Genomic DNA, 22,569 nt, shown 5'->3' with positions numbered 1-22,569 from the left:
AGCAAACAGGGAGCAGATGCAGCCTGTGAGATGCTGATCCAGCGCTGACCCGTGCGGTGCTGCTTGTAAATCTTTCTTTCCCCTCCTCCAGGCAGCAAATTCTAATTACAGCATTTTGCATTCCCTAATTTCTAGGAATGCAATGTGCAAAACTTCTTCTTTATATATATATATATATATATTTTTTTTTTTTTTCTCTGCTCTGTCTCCACAGTCTTGGCCATGCACGAGAACGTGCTGAAATGCCCCACGCCCGGCTGCACAGGACAGGGCCACGTGAACAGCAACCGCAACACGCACCGCAGGTACCGGGAGCCCCAAACCCAGCGGTTTTTACCCCAAAAAAGAGGCCCTGGCATTGGGGAATGGTGCAGCTTGGATGGGCAAAGCAGGGATAACTGAAAATATGGGAAAGTACGATGAAAGTGGCTGAGAATTGTGGCTGGTGGCATTTATTGGCCCTTCAGGGTTTTTTTTTTAGGGATTTCCTTGATGTTTAGCCTGAAAGGACTCTGTGATGCCCATGATTTTATGTCTCCCCGTTGCAGGATCTTAGCTCAGATGCAGTTTTGTGCTTTGAGAGCCATAATTGCACCTTATGCTCAGACCCAAGCCCTGCTGTGGGGGTGGAGGTGTTTATGATAATGTATAATCGACCCCCCAAAACCCACCCACTGATTTCTTGTCAGTAATTTCAAAGGTTGCAGACCCTGCAGGTGGGTGCTGGTCTCCCATTGCCTCCTTCCCGAGGATATTGGAGGCTGTGCACATCCAAAGGGCAAGCGCCTATTGGGCGGCTTCCTGCAAACTGGCTCAGCAAAAGAGCTGGATAAATAGGAATCACCCACGCTATTTATGGCTAAAAGCACTTGGAGAAACTAGCTCGTCCCCCTGTGGCCCTTGCTGATCTCAGCCCCAGGGGATCTACCCCTTTGGTCTGTCCCTGAGCCGAGGGGATGCTTGGGACTCTTGTCCCTGCCAGGTTTGGCACTGGAGGTTTCGCTGTTTTGTTGCTTGCCAAAACTAACAGGAAAATTAAAAGAATTCAAAACGAAACAAGAGGAGGCAAAGGGTTTCCTAATGGGCCTCAAATCTGAGGCAGATTTGATCCCTGCAATGAGTGCAGGTTTTCATGCATGTCCCTCACACTCATTTTCCATCTGTCTTTCCCCCCCACCCCCTTTTTTTTTTTTTTAACTCAGTTTATCTGGGTGCCCAATTGCTGCTGCTGAAAAATTAGCCAAATCACATGAAAAGCAACAAACCCAGGCTGGAGATCCTTCCAAGAGCAGCTCCAATTCTGACCGGATCCTCAGGTGAGCGGGCAGGAGCCGCTGGGGCTGCCGAGAGAAGCCGGCGCGTCTCGGCCCGGCTGTATCCCGATACTGCTGAGTCCTGTTATTATCATCATAGGCCTGGCCAAGGTGGGGAGGTGTTTAATTGATGATCCCGGGGAGGGCATTGAGGACAATGAATTGCTTCTGGAGCATCAATTAATGCCGAGGCTACAGGCCAAAGGGTTTTACCCGTGCAGCAGAAGGCATCCGTGCGACTCGCGCTGCAATACAAACTGCTGGAGAATTATGGCTATGATATTAGCATTATAAGTAGGGTGGGCTCAGCGAGGCGGGGAGGAGATTTAGGCTGTGCATAAATCACTTGATTGCTGTTTTATTCAAGTACACCCACTTTACTTTCCTCGTGTTTTGGAGGAGAGAAACCTGCCACTCAATTTTTTGCAGCGCGTGTGTTTATTTTGTTGTTCTGCTCGGGTGCATCTTCCTGCAAAAAAGGGCTCCCTAGTGCTGGAAATGGACCTGGTAGATCCTGGCTCCGTAGCTGTGATGGTGTGCGAGGCTGCAGATGGGCTGTGATATGGGTAGTTGTCCCACAGGGAGAGCAGAGGGAGAAAATCCCCACTATGGACCCTTCAAAATGCAGTGGAAAGCACCCCCCAAAGGCATCAAAGGCTGTTTGGTTTATTTATTTGCTCCTCGGGAGTGCTGAGCACCCCAGTGCACCAAAAAGAAGGCCATTTAGGGCAATTACTTATTTATTTGCAGCAGAGCCCATGACGGGCGCAGTGTGTGCCGAGCACATCACAAGGATGGTCCATGCTCCAAGGAGCCTCTGCTTCGAGGAAAAGCTGGTGGAAAGAGGTCACAGGAAGGAGAATAACAATAGGGTGCTTATATACAATTTATATGCAAGACAAATGGATCCATGATAGGCTGCAAGAGCAGCTTTGCAGCTCAGGCAGGGCCCTCTGTGCTTGTCAGGGCCTCCAGCTTGCCCTTGCAGGGGGGGTTTGAGCTCAGCTGGGCTCCTTGTGCTTCTGGGTGGCATTTGGCAGCGGGATCCCTGTAGGAGAGTGACCTGAGTCCTTCTGCCCATTGCAGCCTGAAATGAAATTGCTTTGCATCAAATTGGCAACCCTGTGTCTGGTGCAAAAAGGAAAAAAGATGATGGGGGAAAAATGAATGGGGGAATCAGAGAGCTGAGCCCAGGTGCAGAGCTAGGAGGGTGAGCAGAAGCACTGTCCTCTTCTGCTCTTGGGGACAAGGCACAATGAACTGTGCCCATCACCTTGAGCAGGGGCTAGCGTGGGTCCTTCCCAGGAATGGCTTGTGGGGAAGGGAAAGCAGAAATTACTGTTGTTGCTTGTCTTGTCCACAGGCCTATGTGCTTCGTGAAGCAGCTGGAGATCCCTCAGTATGGAAGCTACCGGCCCAACATGGTCCCAGCAACCCCCCGGGCCAACCTGGCCAAGGAGCTGGAGAAGTACTCCAAGGTCACCTTCGATTATGCAAGTTTTGATGCTCAGGTTTTTGGCAAACGCATGCTTGCCCCAAAGATTCAGACTAGCGAAACCTCACCTAAAGCCTTTAAATGTAAGTTGGGAGCTGGGATGGGCTGGGTTTTAAATCCTCTCTGACTTCCTCATCCCATGTCGCGTACCGCGAGGTGCTCGGGCGCGTAGGGCTGGCTTATCGGGGGAGCGAAACAGAGCCACGGAGCCAAGAGCTCAGATTTTGAGCCTTGTGCTGGGACTACTTCACAAGCCTCTTTGGCTTCAGTTTGGGGAAGAATTGCTTGGCGCAGTGGGAACATTAATCTGAGCGATGTCTCTAGGTGGGTAAGTTACGCAGTTGTCCTCAGTTGGTCCCCACTGCTTTGCAGTTCATATCTATTGATCTGTCTTTTCTCATCTAGCTAAATGGATTATAGTTTTCCTCTCCTCTATCTTATATATGACCCACTCGAGCCATTTGTCTCCCCTGCTGTACCCTGTTCTCCAGCTCCACTGCCTATCCATCATTCCCCTTCCAGCTACTGGCTCTTCCATAGCCGAGCTGCCCACCTCTGCTCCTTCCCGAGGATCCCGCGCTGTGTGCAGAGGGTGAAAATGAAATGAAATGGCTAAATACACCCACAGAGATGGGCTATTGGGAGCAAGCAAAGAGATGCTTGGGGGGACAGCCAGCTACCCGCTGCGCTGAGAGGACTGTGCTTCTGTCCTCACTCCCTTAGACTCCCAGCATCTTCTAAATCTTTTTCTAAAAAAAAAAAAAAAAAGACTTAGGAAACCGGTTTGCAGAAGTCAGCAGCCTCAAGAGGGCTTTCTGTCTGGCTAATCCCACTTCCAGAATCCTGCTTAATCCTGATGCAGCTGCTCTGTAAAAAGTGCTCGTACTTGAAAGCATCCCGGTTGTTGCACTACAATGGGAGCTCCCTTTATTACAGTACTAAATCTGTAAAGGATCAGACAATGAAATTGGATGGAGGCCAAAGAGCACAACTGCCACTGTCATCCTGGGTTAGGGCTGATGGAAAAGTAATTTGTTTCTCAGCGCAAGTGATTCTCTTGCTGAATAGATTGTGTTATTTGCAATATTAGCAAAGAATTTTCAGGGTAATTGTACTGACAAAAATAATTCCAGCAGACCCACTAGGATAATCCTTTCTATTTTTTCTCATCACTTATTTTACTAATTTGCTGATTGCGAGTCTATTAGTGGTAGAAATACTTGTGAAATGGAAAAGCATCGCTGAGTCTACAGTGTGAAATTGGAATTGGCATCTCATGATCCTGGATATTGTCAGGTTGTGCTCGCAAACACCCGCACCCCACTGAAAAGACATGGATTAAACCAGACTTGAAAACAAGCAGTAATACACAAGAATAACCATGTGGGCAAGCCTCCAATGAATTAATCAAAGCGACAAGATGAATATGATTGCCAATCATAGCAGGGAAATCTGTTCCTTTCACTGAGAACTTATTTTAAAGAGATCTTCATCCAGAGGGATTTATATTCCCCTGCATGTGTGTGCATAACTCCCATTAATGTCAATATGCATTATATACGCACACAATGAGGAAGAAAGCACTCCTCCCAAAGATTAGCATTTTATAGTGTCTTATATTTCCAGTTCATAATGGTAATAATAAAATCACTTTACTCTGTAGGAGCAGCAACCGAGGTTGTCTAGCTGCTTTGCAAACATCAGGCCCGATCTTAGGTGTCTTCTTTGGGCAAGACGCCTGCTGAAGGGGTGGAGGTTTTCCCCAAATGAGAACGTAGTGGAAGGAATTAAGACTTTGAGGATTTTGTTGATCGATCCAGAATATAGCCCCCAGCTCTGGGATGTGCGTGAGATGTGATGATCCCGCTTGCACCCAATGAAGCTGCCGATTTCAGAGGGACTCCATGAGCCCCAAGGTCCTTCTAAATGGCTCCAGGTTCAAGATTAGGCCAAGTTTATTGGGAATTAGCCCTGAGAAATACTGATCTCAGTGCCTGCCCTTTATCTCATCGCAGTGGAGGGAGCATCACGTTTGCAGCATTGGACTCTGCGATCCATGATAACGAACAGCACAGTGCAAGGATCGCACACAGCTGTGCAATAAATCCTATTATTCAGATATATTTAAATGATATGGCAGCTGTCAGCACATCCATATTTCACCAGCGCCGTCATCAGAAGCTCATGTTTCAGGGCCACATTTTGCTATTAATGTAATTTTTTTAAATTGCAAGTTTTCATACGTGACAAAAGACTCCCCGTATGTCAGCTCTGCAGAAGTTACGAACGCAGGGAGAGCAAGGAAAGTGCCGGGAAGCTTCCCTAAGCTTTCTCCTTTGAAGTCTTCCACTGAGGGGTAGCTTTAATGAAGAGCTGTGTTTTGGGGACGCAATGATCGAGTTAATTAACTTTCCCAATCAAGAGACCTTTGCATGAGCTCCTGGCTGCAGCCAGCCCTGCTACCATTGCACATCCCCAGCAATAAAACAACCTGGGGGTTTATAGTAAATACAAGTTGCCTCTGAAACCACTAACGTGTTAGCAGCGTCTGACTTAGCGTCTCACTGCTTGTGCCAGTTCTACATTCGCCTTGTGTTGTTCCTTTTTTATTTTTTATTCCAGCCAAAACTTTTCCAAAGGCCTCTTCCCCCAGCCACAGCCCCTCCAGCAGTTACGTGAAGAGCACTTCATCTTCCTCCACAGGCTTCGACTACTCCCATGACGCCGAGGCTGCGCACATGGCTGCCACTGCCATCCTCAACCTCTCCACCCGCTGCTGGGAAATGCCCGAAAACCTCAGCACGAAGCAGCAAGAGGCTCCCAGCAAGGTGAGCCGAGCGCGTCCGTGCTCAGGGGGACCTGCCGCTGAGGCCAAGACAGAGCCAGTTGGGACAGGGCTCTCTGCATTGGTGGCAGAGCCAATGGGTCATTTTGGTGTAGAAAGTAGCGGGTTAAGACTTGCAGTTTTGGATGCAACCAGTTTTTTTTCATGCCTCTCATTCTGATCTTGCAAATAGAGAGGAAATGTGGAGACTTTTCAGAGTGAGGAGCAGGGAGCGAAGCCTTTCACTCCAGAGAGGCCTGGGGTGATGCTGCTTGAGGAAGGTTCTCTTGGCTGTGAGTGTGTTATGGAGACACAACAGGGCTCAAATTACCCATCTGAGACAAGCACAGTTTCCGAGCTCATCCTCAGGGCTGGGTGCAGTTGCTCACGGGTAGGTATCCGATGAGACTGCCTCGTGTCCAGGTTGACCTTCAGCAATTTTTCAGCAGAGCGCCAGTTTTGCAGAGCTCCTGTGCTGCACCCCCAGCCTTGTGCAGATGTCTTGGATGCCCTGGGGCATCATAAATGTTCTGAGGTGCCTGTGTGCAGTCAATTGAGTCAAAACCCTGGGGTGCTTTTAACAGAGACATACATTTGCATGACATGTCTCTGAAAATGTTTATGAAGGAGCATCTCTTACCATTTAGTTCCCTCTAATTGACTGCAGAGAGGAAGGGACATGAATGGACTGTCCCCTGCACCACAGAAGACAGACGGGGGCAAAATCCCTTTAGGGAATCACTAGCAGCAGCTAACTTTGGGCCTGTTTCCAAACTTGCAGTCCATGGACATTGAGGTGGATGAAAATGGGACTTTGGACTTGAGTATGAACAAGCACCGCAAGCGGGAGAGCGCCTTCCCCAGCAGCAGCAGTTGCAGCAGTAGTCCCAGCATGAAGTCCCCAGACGTGTCGCAGCGCCAAAACAGCACCAGTGCCACGAGCAGCACCATGACCTCCCCCCAGTCCAGCCAGACCTCCCGCCAGGATGAATGGGATGGACCCATCGACTACACTAAACCAAATCGTCAGCGGGAAGAGGAGCCAGAAGAGGTGAGTGGTGATGTTTGAGAGTGAATATAGATGTTTAATAGATGCTTCGTGGGGTACTGATGCTGTGCTTGCTTGCACAGTTGTCTTGTTTTACCCGAACACCCTGCTTTACCCTTTGAGCCTTGAGGTACTGTTAGCTTCAACTTAGTGCTAGCAGACCTCAGCTGCACACAACCAGCCAGGATGAGAGCCATCCAAACACAGCCTGTCTTGGTCAGTGGGCACTCTTAGCCTCACCGGGATGCCCCTGCCAGGGAAAAATCCCCCACTCCCATAATTCTGGGTCTGCATTACTTCTTTCACTATATATCCTTTGTATTAGTGGTTCTTCTGATGTGGTTCCCCAGGAAGATGTATCTGCCATTAGCTAATATGGTCCCTTGTGCTATTAACACTAGTCCTTGAAGATGGGATAATCCTATCCCTGCAAGACCTTTGGAAGACCAGGTCAAAATCCAGGTCTCTGCACGGATGTTTCACATCCCTAAACAGAAGAAATTGCAGCAGCAACAAGCACCACTGCAACCACTTTTTTTTCTGGCTGTTTTCTTGCAGTCAGAGCCTGCAGCCCATTCTTTTGCCTCCTCGGAAGCTGATGAGCAAGAAGTGTCAGAGGAAAACTTTGAAGAACGAAAATACCCAGGGGAAGTTACCTTAACCAACTTCAAACTTAAATTCCTCTCCAAGGACATCAAGAAAGAGCTGCTCACGTAAGTGCTGCCTTCTTGTCTCTTCCTCCAAAATGCATAAAATCCTCATGACAAGTCAGGCAGGTGGAAGATAGAGTTTGTTAGAAAATAAACACATTTTAAAAGTTAGTTTAGTCATGCTTCTTACTGTGATGGTCTTATTCCATCTGAGCACTTCAGATGAAAGCTTAAAGAGAAACTTCATCCTTCAACAACTTCTGATCGTGAAGGCAAAATTCATTCCCACATATAGAGGTAGGAGGTCTGCTTTCCTATCTGTTGTACTCAGGCCTTTTTCCTGTACATCTTACCTTTCTGAGTGTTAAATAACAAAGAATTGGGTTTCATTTCCTTGACTTTAAACTAGTTGGTGCTTTTTTTGGCTACACAAGCAGGAGAATGAGGGAGCTGTGTGGATAGCCAGGGGAGAGATCCATGGGGGCAAAGAAGAGCAGGAACAGCATCTTCCCTAAGTGAGCAAGATGCATATTAACTGTCCTATACAAAGCTCTAAAGGCTTTTCTTTTCTTTTTTTATTAATCCATCAGTGATGTGAATAGCAATTTCTGAGGTAGAGCTCTGAATTTTTTTGTGCTCTTAAGTGTATTATGAAGGCAGAAAAATTTCCTATGTGGAAAAGTCTCTAGGAATAAATGGTGTTGCGGGCAGCCCTTAGCTTTCTTTCCCCTTTCAGCATCCTTACCCCTTTCTCATACAGCATCCTTGCTCCTATCTCACCCAATGACCACAGTAAATTAGCTGAAGTCAACTCAAGAGAGGCTGTATCTTTCCATATGCTCCGAGTGATTGATTTTCCATGTCCAAGTGTAGCCTGTGGGTCTTTTCTGGGTACCAAACACAACACCAGTGAAGGTGTTTCTCACCTCCATCATCTAGTTGCAGGGTTTGCTGCTTTTTTGTGGATCTTGAAAGGGACTTGAGGTCATTTTCCTTGCTGTGAGCAACCTTTGCATGTGCCCCTTGTAGCCTGATACAGAGGATCAACCAGAGGCAGCAACAGCAAGGGGTGCAGAACATGCTGTTTCATGGGGCGTCAGAAAATGTCATCCCTGCACACCATGGAGCTTCGATGCCTCTTCCCATTCCAATGCAATTCATTAGGAAGTCAGGGGAGAGGGATGGGGAGGAAAGGCAGCCGGATTGTGCCATCAGTCAGGGATGCGGTCGGCTTTGTGTGTCCTCTATTTGGGAGCCCTCAGGCACTGGAGCCAGAGGTTCCTTTTATTTCCTGTTGGAGTGAATAGCACTTTCAATCTTTTCTTTGCAGCTATGAGGGCTGAAAAAAATCTTTTCAGAAAGCTAAAAACTGAGGCTTTCAGGGAATAACCCGATTCTGGCAGCCAGAGCTTTAATATTGCAAAAAAAAAAAAAAAAAAAAAAAGAGAGAAAAAAAGGCATCTGAACTGGCAACACCCAGGCAGTAAATTTGCCTCTTTGTTCATGTCATCCAGCAGACTGCTGTGAGTCTTCTGTTGTCACCAAGCAAAGCAAGCAATGAAATATTTTTAACATTTTTTTCCACTTTTTCATATTTTTGTTGTGATCTTTTGGAAAGAAAGGAGGCAGGAATGGAAACATCTGGTTTATGTGCATGCAAGCATACAGAGGTGGAGGTGGGCTGGAAGCTGGTCTCAGGCAGTCTCCAGGTTTTGCACAGACTTCAGACTTGGGGGAATTCCTTTTTTTCCAGCATTTATTTACCCTTGTTGTTGTTGTCCTTGCTCAGTTGCCCTACGCCAGGCTGTGACGGCAGCGGACACATCACGGGAAACTATGCCTCTCACCGCAGGTGAGTTGACCATTCCTTCTCATTTTGGACTCAAAAGATGTTCTTTTTATAGTGTTTTTTGACCATGTGGATGGTTTGGTTCCATTTCCTCCTCACTTCTGTTCCCCTTCCCCATGCCCTGGCCCCTTTTCTTTCTCCTTCCCCCCACCCTATTTTTTTTTCTTTTTTTTTTTGCTTATCCAGATATTCCATCTCTTCTCTTTCAGCCTTTCTGGTTGTCCTCTTGCTGACAAGAGCCTCAGAAACCTCATGGCTGCCCACTCTGCTGACCTCAAGTATGTTTGCACTCAACTTGGAAGTCCTTTTTTTCTTTTCTCCCTCCTTTTTTTTCTCTCTTCCCCTCCCCGTGCCCCTTCTCCTCATGCTCTGCTTTGGCTTTTCCATCCCTTCCCTTCTCTGCTCAAAAATCCAAATAAAATTTGCTTGCCCTGAACCCCTCTCTGCCGTGTTGGATGAGACGATGGCTCACATGCAATGAGAAATGGCTCGTTTTGGGGACAGGGCTTGCAGAAACGGTCAAAGGGACCTCAACCCCTGGCAGGCTTTCCTTGGGCACCAGAAATATGCTATTTTCTTTTGCATTTGGAGTCTTTCCCCGAGCTCTCGCTACCTAGTTTGCGACACAACCCTTTTCATTCAGCGTTTTTGTTGGTTTTGTGTAGCCATCAAAGAGCACAAAACCCAGAGCAAGGCACGTGTTTTTCTTTTCGCATAGAGACACAGCTGGGAAAATAGCACCAGGACATAGCGGAAAGGAGCCAACTCTTTTGGAGAACCTGGTATGCTAATTATATGCTGAATTTTAGGGGCCATTCAGGATCCTGTGACAGAGGTTTCTATTCATTTCAATGGGCGTTTGATTTGCGAGGAAATGAAAGGGAGAGAAAGAGCAAGAGAGTCATGAGGCTGGATCCTCGGCAGCTGCGAAGAGGCCAAGTGCAGGAGCTGGCACCGAGTGGGGGATCCGATCTCCAAACCGTCCTTCAAATCTGCTCCTCCGGATCCTGCTTTCAGCTTTGACCTCTTCCCAAAGCCACCCTGTTTGCAGGAGGGAACTTATTCCTCCTAAGAGAATTTCCCCATTGCTCTCTCATATAGCTGTTCCTAGGAAAGGCTGGGGAGAAATTGCATTTTAAAATAGGGAGAGGCAATTAATGGGGCTGCTTCTCCGCTATAACTCGAGGCAGGTCTTTGGGAGAGAGCTGGTTGTGAATGTCTGCAGCATCTCTTCCCCAGAATCAGCCTGTCTTTCGTGGCTGAATCTCTTCTTAGCTTCCTGCTTTGCTGAATCCAATTTGGGGATTATTTGGCCACTAAGTTATTCATGCTCATACATACAATTGAAGAGGCCTCTGCTGAGAGGAGAACCTCGCAGGGAGGCTTTGCATCGCAAAGGCTTATTGTAAAGCGCTGCGTGTCCTAAGGAGAGGAAAGGAAGAGGGGAGGAGAGGAAGATGAAGGGATTTGCCAGAGTGTGTCCGTGGTGAAGCTCAGACTCCAGCGCACGTCTCCCGAAGATCTTCGTGAGGGCAATCAAGGCCCTGCATGCAGGAAAAAAGTGGGTTTTGGAGATGTTTCTCCAGGAGCTGATGTTTGTCCTCTGAGCTCGCTATCACTCCTGCATCTTATAGGAAATCCTCCTCCTTCAAGGGCGAATATTGAACCTTTGCACTTGTCTTGGTGGGAGCAATGAGGCCGAGGCACGAGCTCAAGCACAGCCAGTTGCTTCTGCATGGGAGAAATATTTCTAGGAAATAGGGGTGAAATGGGTGATGCTTGGAGCTGTGCTCAGGATAAACTATAATGTTGGGATGGAGCCCGCGCTGCTCTGTCCTCCGAACCGCTACCAGTGGTGCCAAGAAGGCTGCTCGGTCTCGTGGAGGTGCCGAAGGAAGCAGGATTACCCCATACTAATAACATATTCCAGTGGGCAGAAAGGACATGCATGATTAGTGCTAAGTGTGCTTAATGCGCATTATAGCCAATATACAATTTAAAAGCACCTCTTAAGAGTGCTTTGCTGAACCGGTGTTTCTCCAGCAGCCTGAAGAATGGCCAAGTAATCGTACAATTAGTTTTAAAGATATTAAAAGCTGTCAGACCCAGTGCCCATTTCCAGCATGGGCCAGAAGAGGAAACAGAGTCGTTTCTGGGGCCGAGTCACTCGGACCATTTGCTATTCAGGGCATCCAAACCTGTGGTGTTTTCCCTGAACCCTTCAGATAGCTGCTGTTAACAGTACCTATCAAAATCATATAAAAATACCAGAATAACAGGCAAAACAAAACTTTGTAACGCTATTTTCCAAATATTGTTTTGTCTTTATATCCTGGTAAGGATGGGGACATCGAAAGGAAGGAAGGGAATAGGATTCAGAGATCTTGCAGATACCATAGTCATATCTTTGCCACAAGATCAGAGGAGGCTACATCAGCACTTCTATTATAAATTCTATTTCAAGGGTTAATATCTCTGATATAAAAAAAATAGCTCCGGGCTGGAACATCCAATAAAAGGCCTCTGTCAGAATGATTTGTCTCCAGATAATTAAAAATAAAAACCAAATCACTTCTTCCACCTTTTAAAAAGTACTGAAAGGCAAAAGGAATTAGACGTTAGTGTTTTCATAGTTTCATTCCACCCCCCAAGCTAGAACAACAAAGCAATAGTTTTGCTTTCAAATTTAACAGTGTGTAACAGCCAAATGTCACAAACAGGCAGTAGTCTCTTAAACCTGTATTTTCTAAGTGATACAGAGAGTTTCACCATCTAAGCATCCTCCTGGATGGCTATAGCCCATCACATCACTGTTTTTCAGTTTTTCTCTCACTCTGCTGGACCTGTGTGCCTGTTTCCCTGGATCAGAGCGTTATTCCTCACTGAGTCTCCTAGGCATCCTTTTGGCATCAGCCCATGTCCCTGTTGTCCCATCCTGTGAGCTTTTTCCTTGTCTCCTGGTGCTCCCTGCATCCCTTCCCAAAGCTCCTGTGCTGCAAGAAGTCCAGATTTAGAGCTCCCATCTCACAGGAATGTGCAATCATTCCTGAGCAGTTCTCATGATTGCTTAGGTTCACAGGTGTTGGAGCATCCCCCCCAAAAAAGATGTTTACTTTTTACTTTATCTAGCAGAAAAGAGAAAGAAAGACAAAATTGCAAAAATCTCATCTGTTTATCTCCTATCTTCCTTACTTCTCAAAACTTAATGAAAGCTTGATGGAAAACAATCCTCCAAAGAGTTTGGGGTGCCTCAGTCCCAGATGTGCTTGCTTTTCTGATTTATGGACTCCCTCCCATCTCTCCAGCCAGTTTCCCTCTGGCACCACTGTCCTCGAGTGGAATCTTGGTCTTTTCCCTCTCTTTTGGCAGGAACTTTCCTGATCAATCCTGACAAATGACCAGAGTCCCTCTACTAGCAACCCAGCGCCAGCTGCGTTTTGCTGCTGGAAACACTGGTTTGCACAGGCTACTGTGCTATCATCTCGGCCAAAGATGCTGCGGTGCTGAAAGAACACCCTTAGCCGGGACTATTTGTCTCTCTTCCTTGTCCCCATGACAACTTTTATGCCTGCGAATCACCTGCAGCCTTTGGAGCACATTTGTGCTTGTTGTACTTCATATTCCATCACCTTTCTTGCATGGCCTTAATGATGCGGCACTTAACTCGCCCCGTTATCTCTCTCCTTCCTGGACGATGCTGGGCGCTGCGCTGCCTTTTGTGCTGTTTTGTGTGATCACAGGACTGTTCTTCTCCATTCCAATTTCATTCATGTCTTGCCTTCAAACCCATGGTCACAGCCACAGCTTCAAAGATTCCTTTGTCACGGGCAGAGGCTGAGCAAGGAGGGGGAGATTTTTCCCCAAAACACAAAAAACTCCCGGTACATCATGTGAAAGGACTTGGTGACTTCCAGCCTAGGGCCTCGGGAAGTGGTTTTCTCCCCCCAGAGAAACATGCAAGTCTCTTATCCACAGTATTGAAGACCTCAGCACACTGAGATTAACTGAAACGCGGCTTGGCCAAGGTCCTTTTTGCCCCGGGAGGAGTCACGGCACAAGCAGCCGGGACAAAGGGACCTGCTCTGCGCCGACCCGCTCTGTGACTTGTGGCAAGTGGCTTCTCTGCTCCTTGTAGGGAGCCAGCCCGCGCGAGCGGAGAGCTTTGCATGTTCTGACCTTTCCGACTCCTCAAACAGGAGCAATTGCTAAAAAGACGCAGCGGTTTCTTTGCGTTCACAGGCACTTGCTGTGCTCGGAGCACTTCTGTACCTGCTCTAAGCTGCTTGTCTTGGCTCCGTGCATCCTCCTGGCACTGCTGCAATAGCCACGTCTGTGTTGCCTACTTCACTTCCCTGCTCGCTTTGCATTTCCCAGAGTATTTTTGAGCAGTACTCAGTGGTTTTTTGGGATCCTTCCTGAGATCCTTCCACGCTGCCTGGAGACTGACTCATTGTCCCCATCCAACACCTTTTATTTTGACCCCTTTTTGCTCTCTTTCCTTCCTCATCAGTGGCTGGCAGACGAGGTGGCTGGATTTGGGCTTTGAGGACCCAAAACAGCTGGGGTAGGGTGCCTGTCTGTCCTCAATGAGTTAACCACCAGAAACTGTAGACAGAACAGAGCTAAGACCTTCTGATGACCTTCCCTTGGCCTTGGGCCGAGGTGATCCCAGCAGGAGAAGGATGCATGGATGTGTTCTCCAAGGATGCAGGGTATTTTTCTGGTTTCTTGTCCACACTCACGTCCATCTGGATGGCAACTGCTGGAAGACCCGCACTATTTGGGAGGTCTTCTACTGGCCTCTTTCTTTGCACCCGTGAGCCATGGGGACGCAGTGAGCTCGGAGCCTCAGCGCTCGGATGCTGTTGGATCCTAGGGCGTCATGCTCTGGGACACCCCATGTCATCCCAAAGTCGGATCCCACAGCACGGACACCTCTGGGCTGGGAACATTGTGATCCGGGTGTTATTCTCCCGGATTGTGGTGGTGAGGGAGAGGAGACGATACAAAAGAAGCTTTCACGTTGAATGTCCCTAGATTTTCCTTTGCAATGAGCTATCCCGGTGCTTCTTCCCCAGGCTAATCAGAGCCTCCCTTTCTTTGCAGGTGCCCTACTCCTGGTTGTGATGGTTCAGGTCACATAACAGGAAATTATGCATCGCATAGAAGGTAAGATCTGCCTTCAAATTATTTTTTCTTCCATAGTCTCTGTATTTTTTTCCTCTGCAGTGGGCAGAGTTGTAAAGTTCTGAATAAAACATTAATGTTACTGACAACTGAAGCCTATTTTCATCTCTTTAATCTGACTTTTTTTTTTTTTTTGATGTTTCCAGCATCTGATTAGACTCTCCCTTCAGTAGAATAAAAGACAAAGGGTCAGATTTTCGCTGATGCAATGTTCCTGTTAATAATGCTACCTATTTATGACTTCTATTATCACTTTAGAACATTAATAGAGGAGATCTAAGCCTTCTGTTTCAACAAATCCATTAAACATCGCGGGCTGTTAGCAGATATCTTCTTATCTAGACACCATTAATTACTGTCCATCTCCCTCAAATATTTTTTTCCTCTGACTTCTGCTCGTGATGTGAAGGCGCAAAAACCAGTGAGATCAAAACACTGCGCTAAATTCAAGGGAAAGATGACTGGAGCGGGGGAATATATAAAACACGGTAGTTCTGCCAGCACGACAGCCCTTTCTTCTCTTTTTAACCACAGTCTGTCAGGCTGCCCTCGTGCCAAGAAAAGTGGAATCAAGATAACCCCGACGAAAGATGATAAAGAAGACCCCGAGCTGATGAAGTAAGTCTGGATGAAGCCCCGTTCCTCACCCTGGCACCCGCGGGGTTGTTGCACTGTTGAAATCCGATGGGGAAATTGCAGGGAGAGGGGAAGGTGACAAAGTGTTTTGCTTTGCTTTCTTGATAGGAAGCGTGAGCACAAGTCTGGCTGGGCTTTATATAATTCATGCAAAAAAAAAAAAAAAAAAAAGGAAAGTCAGCAATGTTGTAAATGAAGGGTGCAAATTGCTGCAGCTTTTGCAGGGCAGCAACAGGGGTGCTGGCGGTTCCTGTAACTCCCTGGAGTGGGGCAGAAATGGAAAACAGGACCTGGAGATGTAGAATAGGATGCGTTTTGTAGCGTAATCAAAGCAGAAAACTGCAAAAACCCTTCCTGCTGCCTCTGGCTGAAGTTTTACAGTACAGCCAGGATGATTAGTCTTGCCAGGAGCAGAGATTTAAATCCTAATTTCACTTCAAGAGGTTTCAGCTGCTGTGAAATCCTCAGCCCTGAGGTCTTGTGTGTTGGAGAGTGGCCAGCTCTGTGCCTGGCACATCTCAAGGTCTCAGTCTCCGTCCCAAGTGCATTTAGAGGGTGATGAAGCCTTTCCTGGAGGGCAGGGTCTCCTGGATGCAGTTTTTTGTTAATCCAGAATAATCCCAACTAGAATAGTCCCAGTTGACTAGCTAATCCAGCAAGTGCAGGCGGAAGAGGGAGGAAAAGCAAGCAGGAAAAACTTCTCAGCTGCCTCCAGGAGCTCCAGATGTGCTGGAACAGCCCAGCAGAGCTGGTGCTTAGAGCCAAACCGCTCTGTTGAGGCAGGCTGTGCCCAAAAGCATGTTGTTTTTCCCCATTTTAGCTTCTTTTTTTCCAAGGCAAATTTTGCCCTTGCAAAACAGCAAAGGTGAATACCTCGCACCTCTGGGTACCCAAATTGGCCTTGGCGCAGGTGGGTTAATTAGCTGTTTTATCTTCCCCCTCCAGAGCGGGTGCAGGAACCAGGGGGTGCAATCGAACACCCTGGGGCCTGCGGGGACATCCAGGCAAGAGCGGGTAGAAAGGACATTTAAGAAACCGATGATATTTGAGCCATCTGCTCTGTTCTCAGTCTTCGGTCTACAGGAAGCAAAGCCTCCGCGTTAAATGAGCTGTGCGATAATTAGCGGGAGTTAGCGGAGTTTATTAAAAATTAAGCAACCTACTCGAGAATCTGCAGGGGAAAAAAAAAAAAAAAACCTTTTCTGACTCCATAGTCCTAAATTGCTGGTGCTCGGCTTGTGAGGGCAAGAGAAAGCTGCAATGCTGCTCCATTAGCCAGCAAAGCGAAGGTGCCGTCGGGAGCGTTACTGGGTTTTCTCACCCGTGCTTGCCCTGTTCGCCTCGGGGCCGCGAGCATCCTCAGGGCCACCAGCATCCTTGGGGCCGCGAGCATCCTTGAGGCCACCAGCGTCCTCCTGGCTGCTGCATTTCTGGCCAGGGATGGACCAGGGAGGTACCAAGCAGCTCTCCCAGGTGGAATTTCTTTGCGAAGAGGTTGTTTTTCCATGCAAAGCAGAAAGGGGCCCTTGCATGGCTGTGATGTCGCAGTGCAGCTGTGTAGAAAGGAGGTCCAAACCGTAAGCGCTGTGGAGGGGATGCAGAGCAAAGCAGCAAGGCCCAGTCCTCCGTTATTTGCAAAATGAGCAAAGATGGGGCAAAAAACACAACACGATGCATGATCCCATCATTGCCAAGCTACCCTATCCCTTGGAAAGTTCACTATTAGCCTCCTGTGACAAGGTGGGTGCCGGCACAGGTCCCTGCAGGTTCCCAGTAAGGAAGCTTAGCTCCAATTCCATTACTCCATCCGCACACAGAAAGGCACCTGGAGGGTGTGCGGGATGCGCACGTTGCCTCCAAGGAAAAGGTCATTTAGTCCCTGTTGTTTTGCTGCTCATCCTTGGAGTCATTTGCCGCCAATGTGACACAAAACGGAGACATTCAGGGTTGCCTAATTGATCAAGCACTCTTAGTGCTTCCGTTAAACGCTACTACTAAAAAAAAAAAAAAAAAAAGTAAAGAAGTCCAGGCCAGCTGTTTTGCACAATAAGGCTCTGGTTTATTTTTTTACCAATAAAAGTGTAATGAATGTTAAATTAACAGTGTAAAATATGTAACGGTTGGGCCATAACAGTGCGCACTAAACGCTGGGGTTTGTCTCATTCTCTCTCTCTCTCTCTCTCTTTTTTCTCCTCTCTTTTTCCTCCTGAGGATTCAGTAATTTGCTCGTGATCATATAAAAGCAATGATGTTATGAATTTACTGAGGATCCTGCTGGCAGGGATATTATAAGTGAATTGTGCTGCATTTGCAGCTGATTAAAATCGAGATCAGCATTTTTCAAATTATCTTGGGGAAATAACGGGCGTGTGGCTCCCCCCTTCAGCTGCCAGCTCCCCACGGAATGGGATAGAAAACCGTGCCCATACGGGCCCTCATTTCGGCATCGAAACGTGGCTGGCGCTTTGCACGAGCAGCTCAGCGCGTGTTTTGCGAGGCAAACTCCAGGTTCCTAATTACTTCCACGCAGAGGACAAGAGGGTTATATTTTCTGTTTCTTACCTATTTTTTTATAACCCTTTTATAGGTAGCCTCCCTTGAGTAATAAACTTTTAAGTGTATTTATAATTGACTAGCGTCTTTAAGCAAATGCGAACCACAGCAGAAAGTTTAATAGATGCATCGGGGCTGGCGATCCCGCTCTTCACCCAGGGACCCATTTCCCAGGGAACAGTTGAGTCCCCGCGGGTTGCTGGAAGGGTTCCTCAAGCCCAAATTGTAGTTTTGCCTTTGGTGATGCAATCAAAAATATACGTATATATAGATATAAATTTTTAAAACACCTTTGTGACCTGTTTTTCAGTTGTTTTGCTGCAAGCACAAGAGCAATGTGATCTCGGCTCTGTGTTTTCCCTTTTGGGGAGATTAATGCTGGTTTCTCTTTATTTTTTCCAAGAGCCAGTCCCAGCTTTTAATTTCCAGTCTGCGTACCATACCTAGGGTTGCAAAAACAACGCTAAGTCCTGCTGAAAGCCCCAAATCTCCACATTTCCTTGCTTCTGCTCATCCTGAATGTAGTTTTTTAAGCTTTCTTGCGTCCTCCTTCATTCCCATTTTGTCATTTTGGGTAATTTTCCACGCTCAGGTGCCCGGTTCCTGGCTGCGTTGGGCTTGGCCACATCAGCGGCAAATATGCGTCTCACCGGAGCGCCTCGGGCTGCCCCCTCGCAGCCCGCAGGCAAAAGGAGGGATCGCTCAACGGCTCCTCATTTTCCTGGAAATCGCTGAAGAACGAAGGGCCGACCTGCCCCACGCCAGGCTGTGACGGCTCAGGACACGCCAACGGGAGCTTCCTCACTCACAGAAGGTAAATGCCAAGGTTTGAACCCTCTGGAGACACCAAGGAACTTGGTGTTGCCTTCTTGGGCTAACCGACCTGCTCTAACACCACAGCATTGGCAAGGAAGGCTTCATCCTTGCTGCTTTGGATGCCGTGCTCATTTGGGCTCCTGTAAACTTGGAGTTTTCTGCAAGGAAAAAAAAGTGCACAGGTTTTCTTGAAATGGTGATATGGGAAGCGAGCTAAATCACAAAATGTGGTAATTTAATGCTCTTCTATTAACACATCAGAACAGGACTTTGGCACCCAAAGCAAGGGTTTGGCACCCAAAGCAGCCAGATTAGCTTCACTTACCTAGGCTGTCATGTCCTTTCTTTTAGGAAACATTGCGTTTCTTAATCTTCACTCGGAGAAAATTGCTCTTGCTTTATAAATGAGGACTTTTGTGGCATTATTCATAAAGCAATTTCCTCTGTACCATAAAAAGCTTTTAGAAGAGCTGTCTCACAGCATGAACTCCACCAAATGGTATGAACTCTTGTTGGGAACGTAAGCACCTATAAATACCGAGGGTTTATGAAGCCCATTTTTACTTGCCTTGCAGTTTGTCAGGGTGCCCAAGAGCTACTTTTGCTGGGAAGAAAGGAAAACTCTCAGGGGATGAAATTCTCAACACAAAATTCAAGACCAGCGATGGTAAGGGTTTTCACTTCTTTTATCTTGCTGATGTGGCAGGAAGTGGAATATTTATTATGTATTTCATCCAGAGTGTGTTATCACGGAAACCAAATGGGTCAGATATTCCTGTTTTTGATTTTAAATGAAGAATAAACCAGAGTCTTTTGGTCCATTCTGGCAACTCTTGTGCCTTTCTGCAGACACGCCTCTTATGTACTTGAAAAATACATACCTTGTTTTTCGCGTTTTAGAGAGTTTTGCTTACAGAATTCAACATCATAAATATTGCTTTGAATAAATATTCAGTCATTTAATGATTTTTTTCCCCTAAAAAATGAAGGGAATGCACCTTGCACATTAATTATTACTCTTGGCCATTACTTGCATGGGGCCGGTGGCCTTCCTGCCTTCCCGAGGGGAAGCGTGTGCTGAGCTCTGCTCCTTCCCTGCAGTGCTGGAGAACGACGAGGAGATCAAGCAGCTGAACAAGGAGATCAGTGAGCTCAACGAGTCCAACTCGGAGATGGAAGCGGCCATGGTGAAGCTGCAGTCGCAGGTGGGTGTGCGGAGCCCGGCTCGGCGCCCGCGTTGCACCCCGGGTGCTCCCCGCTGCCCCGTGTAACCCTCCTTGCTCTGCAGATCTCCACCATGGAGAAGAACCTGAAGAACATCGAGGAGGAGAACAAGATCATTGAGGAGCAGAACGAAGCCCTGTTCTTGGAGCTCTCAGGGTTGAGCCAGGCTCTGATCCAAAGTCTTGCCAATATCCGCCTTCCGCACATGGTAAGGCTCGGCCGGCGCGATGGGGTGACCAGGCAAATCCCAATGTCGCCATAAGGCTCCTGTGCAATTAAAGAGCGGGAGAATTTCTCTTTGTGCACCCGTTCTCCTTTATAAGATCAGTACTTGGGCCTTATCTCTGAAGCTTGCGTCGAATCTCCCTTTTGTTGTCATTTTCTGCTGATCTCCCTTTGTACCTATTGTCCCATCTCATTGCATCGGGGAGCACTATCACAAAATAGGAAACTTTATCAAGGGCACCCAGCGCCTTTTAGGCTAAGGCAGCACAAGCGGAGATCAGGAGGGATTGGATTTCAACGTCAGAAAGATCTTAGAGCCCCTATTATAATGCAGGTAGCTTCAATTCAGTTTTGAATAGCTGGCAGCCAAAGAATAGCATTCTTAAAGAGAATGTATTTTGTTTAATTTAACAAGGTCTAACAGCCCACAGCATGTTACCATAGAGTTACCACAAAATGAAAAGGCTGCATTAAAATAGTAAAGCCACAAAAGGCTATTAATTACCTTCTCTCTATTCCCAGGAATGTAATTACTGTTGTCAAAACCAGGTGTGTGTCTGGAGGTCCGCGCGGTGTTGTGGAAGCTGTCCTCTCGCAAATAATACAGGCCGTCAGGATGATCCGAGGAATGAGCTTTTGATTTATTTTCCTGCCATCATTTTTGGGGAATCCTTTTCATTGGGGCTTGCATTTAAATTCCGGCTCGCTGGGGACGAGCCGTTCTCCAGCCGCGCGTTTTTGGACGGTGTTCACCCAGCTGCCGCCCTGGCAGAGCACCGCTCCCCGAGTGCTTTTCATTTGACACGCAAAGGTCAAATAAACTGTTCAGCAAATATTTTTCCAAGGTTTCAGGCAACTCCAATTAAACAATGCCCACGAGACGGGTATGCTCATTTTATTCCCATTCTTCTCTTTCCTCTCCCTTTCTTTTTCTCCTCATTTACTCTGTGTTCGCAGGGATTTCATCAGGCCCCATGAAGCACCCGCTGCGCTGCTGCAGCACCTAGGGGTGGCAGAGCCCAGCACTGGGGTCACTGGGTGCCTCTCCTTGCTTTGCCTTAGACTCTCACCACGATGCCTTTGCCTCCTCCAGGCTTTAATTTCCCCGGCTTAATCCATCCTCCATCCCATCCAACTGTCCGCAAGCGCTAACCTGACGCTCTGCTAATAGCCCCATCCAACCAATATATAAAACTAAGCAACTTGCATAAATTTTTTGCCAGGTTAGGGACCGGACACCAAGATTTCAGGGAATAACATGGAGGGAACAAACCCAAAAAGGCTCTGACATTGACCCACAGGTGTTGCTGTACATAGGAGCGATTAATTGCAGAGCAGCCTCCCAGCCTCTTCCCGCATGGGCTGATAACGCCACTTGTGCTTTGCCACGTTTTTCCAGGAGCCGATTAGCGAGCAGAACTTCGAGGCGTACGTGAACACGCTCACGGACATGTACAGCAACCAGGAGTGCTACCAGAACCCCGAGAACAAGGACCTGCTGGAGAGCATCAAACAAGCCGTCAAGGGCATCCAGGTTTAGCGCTGTGCGGCGGAGTGAGAAAACTGTAAGAGGAAACTTTCACTCCAAGTATTCAGGTTTACAAGTTAGCAAACTTGTGTAATGAATGGAAAAAAAAAAAGAAAAAAAAAAAGAAAAGAAAAAAAAAAGGACCAAAACATAATCAAGAGGCCATTTATGAGACGTGGAACTGATTGAACTCAGTGTTCTCGTTTACTAAAGTTTGGACCTTCTTGAGAGAAGTGGGATTTTTCTACCTGGACCATGAGGTAGATGGGGGTGGAAGGGTAGATTCTCCAGGAGGCTGTGGGGCTTGGTAGCTGGTGGAGAGCAGGCATCCTGCTTCGGCAGAGCGGATCCAAGGGGTAGAACGCTGCAAGAACAGGTTTTGTCTGATCCGAGACTAGCGTGTGACTGGCTTAAACCCTCGTGTTGTCTATGGTCGTATGTCCAGATCACCTACTCACACATGAGTTCTGTTCTGTGTTGCTATAAGTGCTGGAGCTGCAAGCTACCTGTAAATCTGAACCTGTGCTGGGCCTCCCAACCCCGAGGTGTTCAGATATCCACTGGGCATGGGAACTCTTAAGTATTATAAAGTAGCTTATTTTTATTTTCTGAAAGAAATCTGAAGAGCAGTCCTGGATCTCCAGTGGAAAGCGCAATGGAAAAAAGGTTCTCAGGGAAGCTTTTGGAGTTTGCAACTACAGTATTCCTTTGTCTGTCTTAAATATAAGAATAGCTATTATGAATAGGCCAAGATACCAGATATTTCATACAGAAGAATTCTAAATGTGTCATGGTCCAGAGTATATGATTTTTTGGAAGTCTATTTGATGACAGTTCTGGTTCTTTTCATTATTGTGATCATCCCAACAGTGGCGCAGTACTGCCAGTCCAAGATCATCCATCAATGCCGGAGAATGAGATTGTGACAAACAACAGCAACAAGAAAAGCAAAAAGCAAACAAAACAAAAAGAGGGATGTTAATTGAGGGCCAGCAAAGTGCTTACCCAACAAATCAGTCAGTTTCCTAGAGATATCCACATGGGAATGGGTTTTCTTGGTTTGGTTTTTCAGATTTTGTGCAAAATTATAGCGCCATTCCATGAAAGAAAAAAAAAAAGGAATATTCAGGAATTGGGTATTCTTCCAAAGAAGCAGTTTGTGCCCGGGGGGCTGAGGTGAGACAGGATGCCCGGCTGTGCGACGCGGTCGCGGCGGGTCCC

The 22,569-nt window shown here is 47.3% G+C and overlaps 1 protein-coding gene across 1 annotated transcript in view; it reads left to right on the top strand.

The window, feature by feature from the left end:
• The window catches only part of MYT1 (myelin transcription factor 1), a 51,145-nt gene extending 28,827 nt beyond the window's left edge, over positions 1-22,318 (top strand). Inside the window, exons 9-23 of the mRNA XM_088529314.1 lie at positions 215-305; positions 1,203-1,316; positions 2,677-2,891; positions 5,431-5,636; positions 6,414-6,683; positions 7,239-7,393; positions 9,120-9,182; positions 9,389-9,457; positions 14,286-14,348; positions 14,901-14,984; positions 18,148-18,369; positions 18,947-19,038; positions 19,473-19,576; positions 19,660-19,803; positions 21,220-22,318. Coding sequence (XP_088385440.1) covers positions 215-305; positions 1,203-1,316; positions 2,677-2,891; positions 5,431-5,636; positions 6,414-6,683; positions 7,239-7,393; positions 9,120-9,182; positions 9,389-9,457; positions 14,286-14,348; positions 14,901-14,984; positions 18,148-18,369; positions 18,947-19,038; positions 19,473-19,576; positions 19,660-19,803; positions 21,220-21,360 — 2,033 coding nt within the window. The 3' untranslated portion in view covers positions 21,361-22,318. The remainder of the gene's footprint in view (positions 1-214; positions 306-1,202; positions 1,317-2,676; positions 2,892-5,430; positions 5,637-6,413; positions 6,684-7,238; positions 7,394-9,119; positions 9,183-9,388; positions 9,458-14,285; positions 14,349-14,900; positions 14,985-18,147; positions 18,370-18,946; positions 19,039-19,472; positions 19,577-19,659; positions 19,804-21,219) is intronic.
• The last annotated feature ends 251 nt before the right edge of the window (positions 22,319-22,569 follow it).

This window comes from Tinamus guttatus, unplaced genomic scaffold (assembly GCF_059628265.1).
Source record: "Tinamus guttatus ecotype Peru unplaced genomic scaffold, ASM5962826v1 Tinamus_guttatus_pri_ptg000027l, whole genome shotgun sequence".
NCBI lineage: Eukaryota > Metazoa > Chordata > Aves > Tinamiformes > Tinamidae > Tinamus > Tinamus guttatus.
The sequence above is the reverse complement of the archived record's forward strand: the minus strand, read 5'-3'. Positions and strand labels throughout refer to the sequence as shown.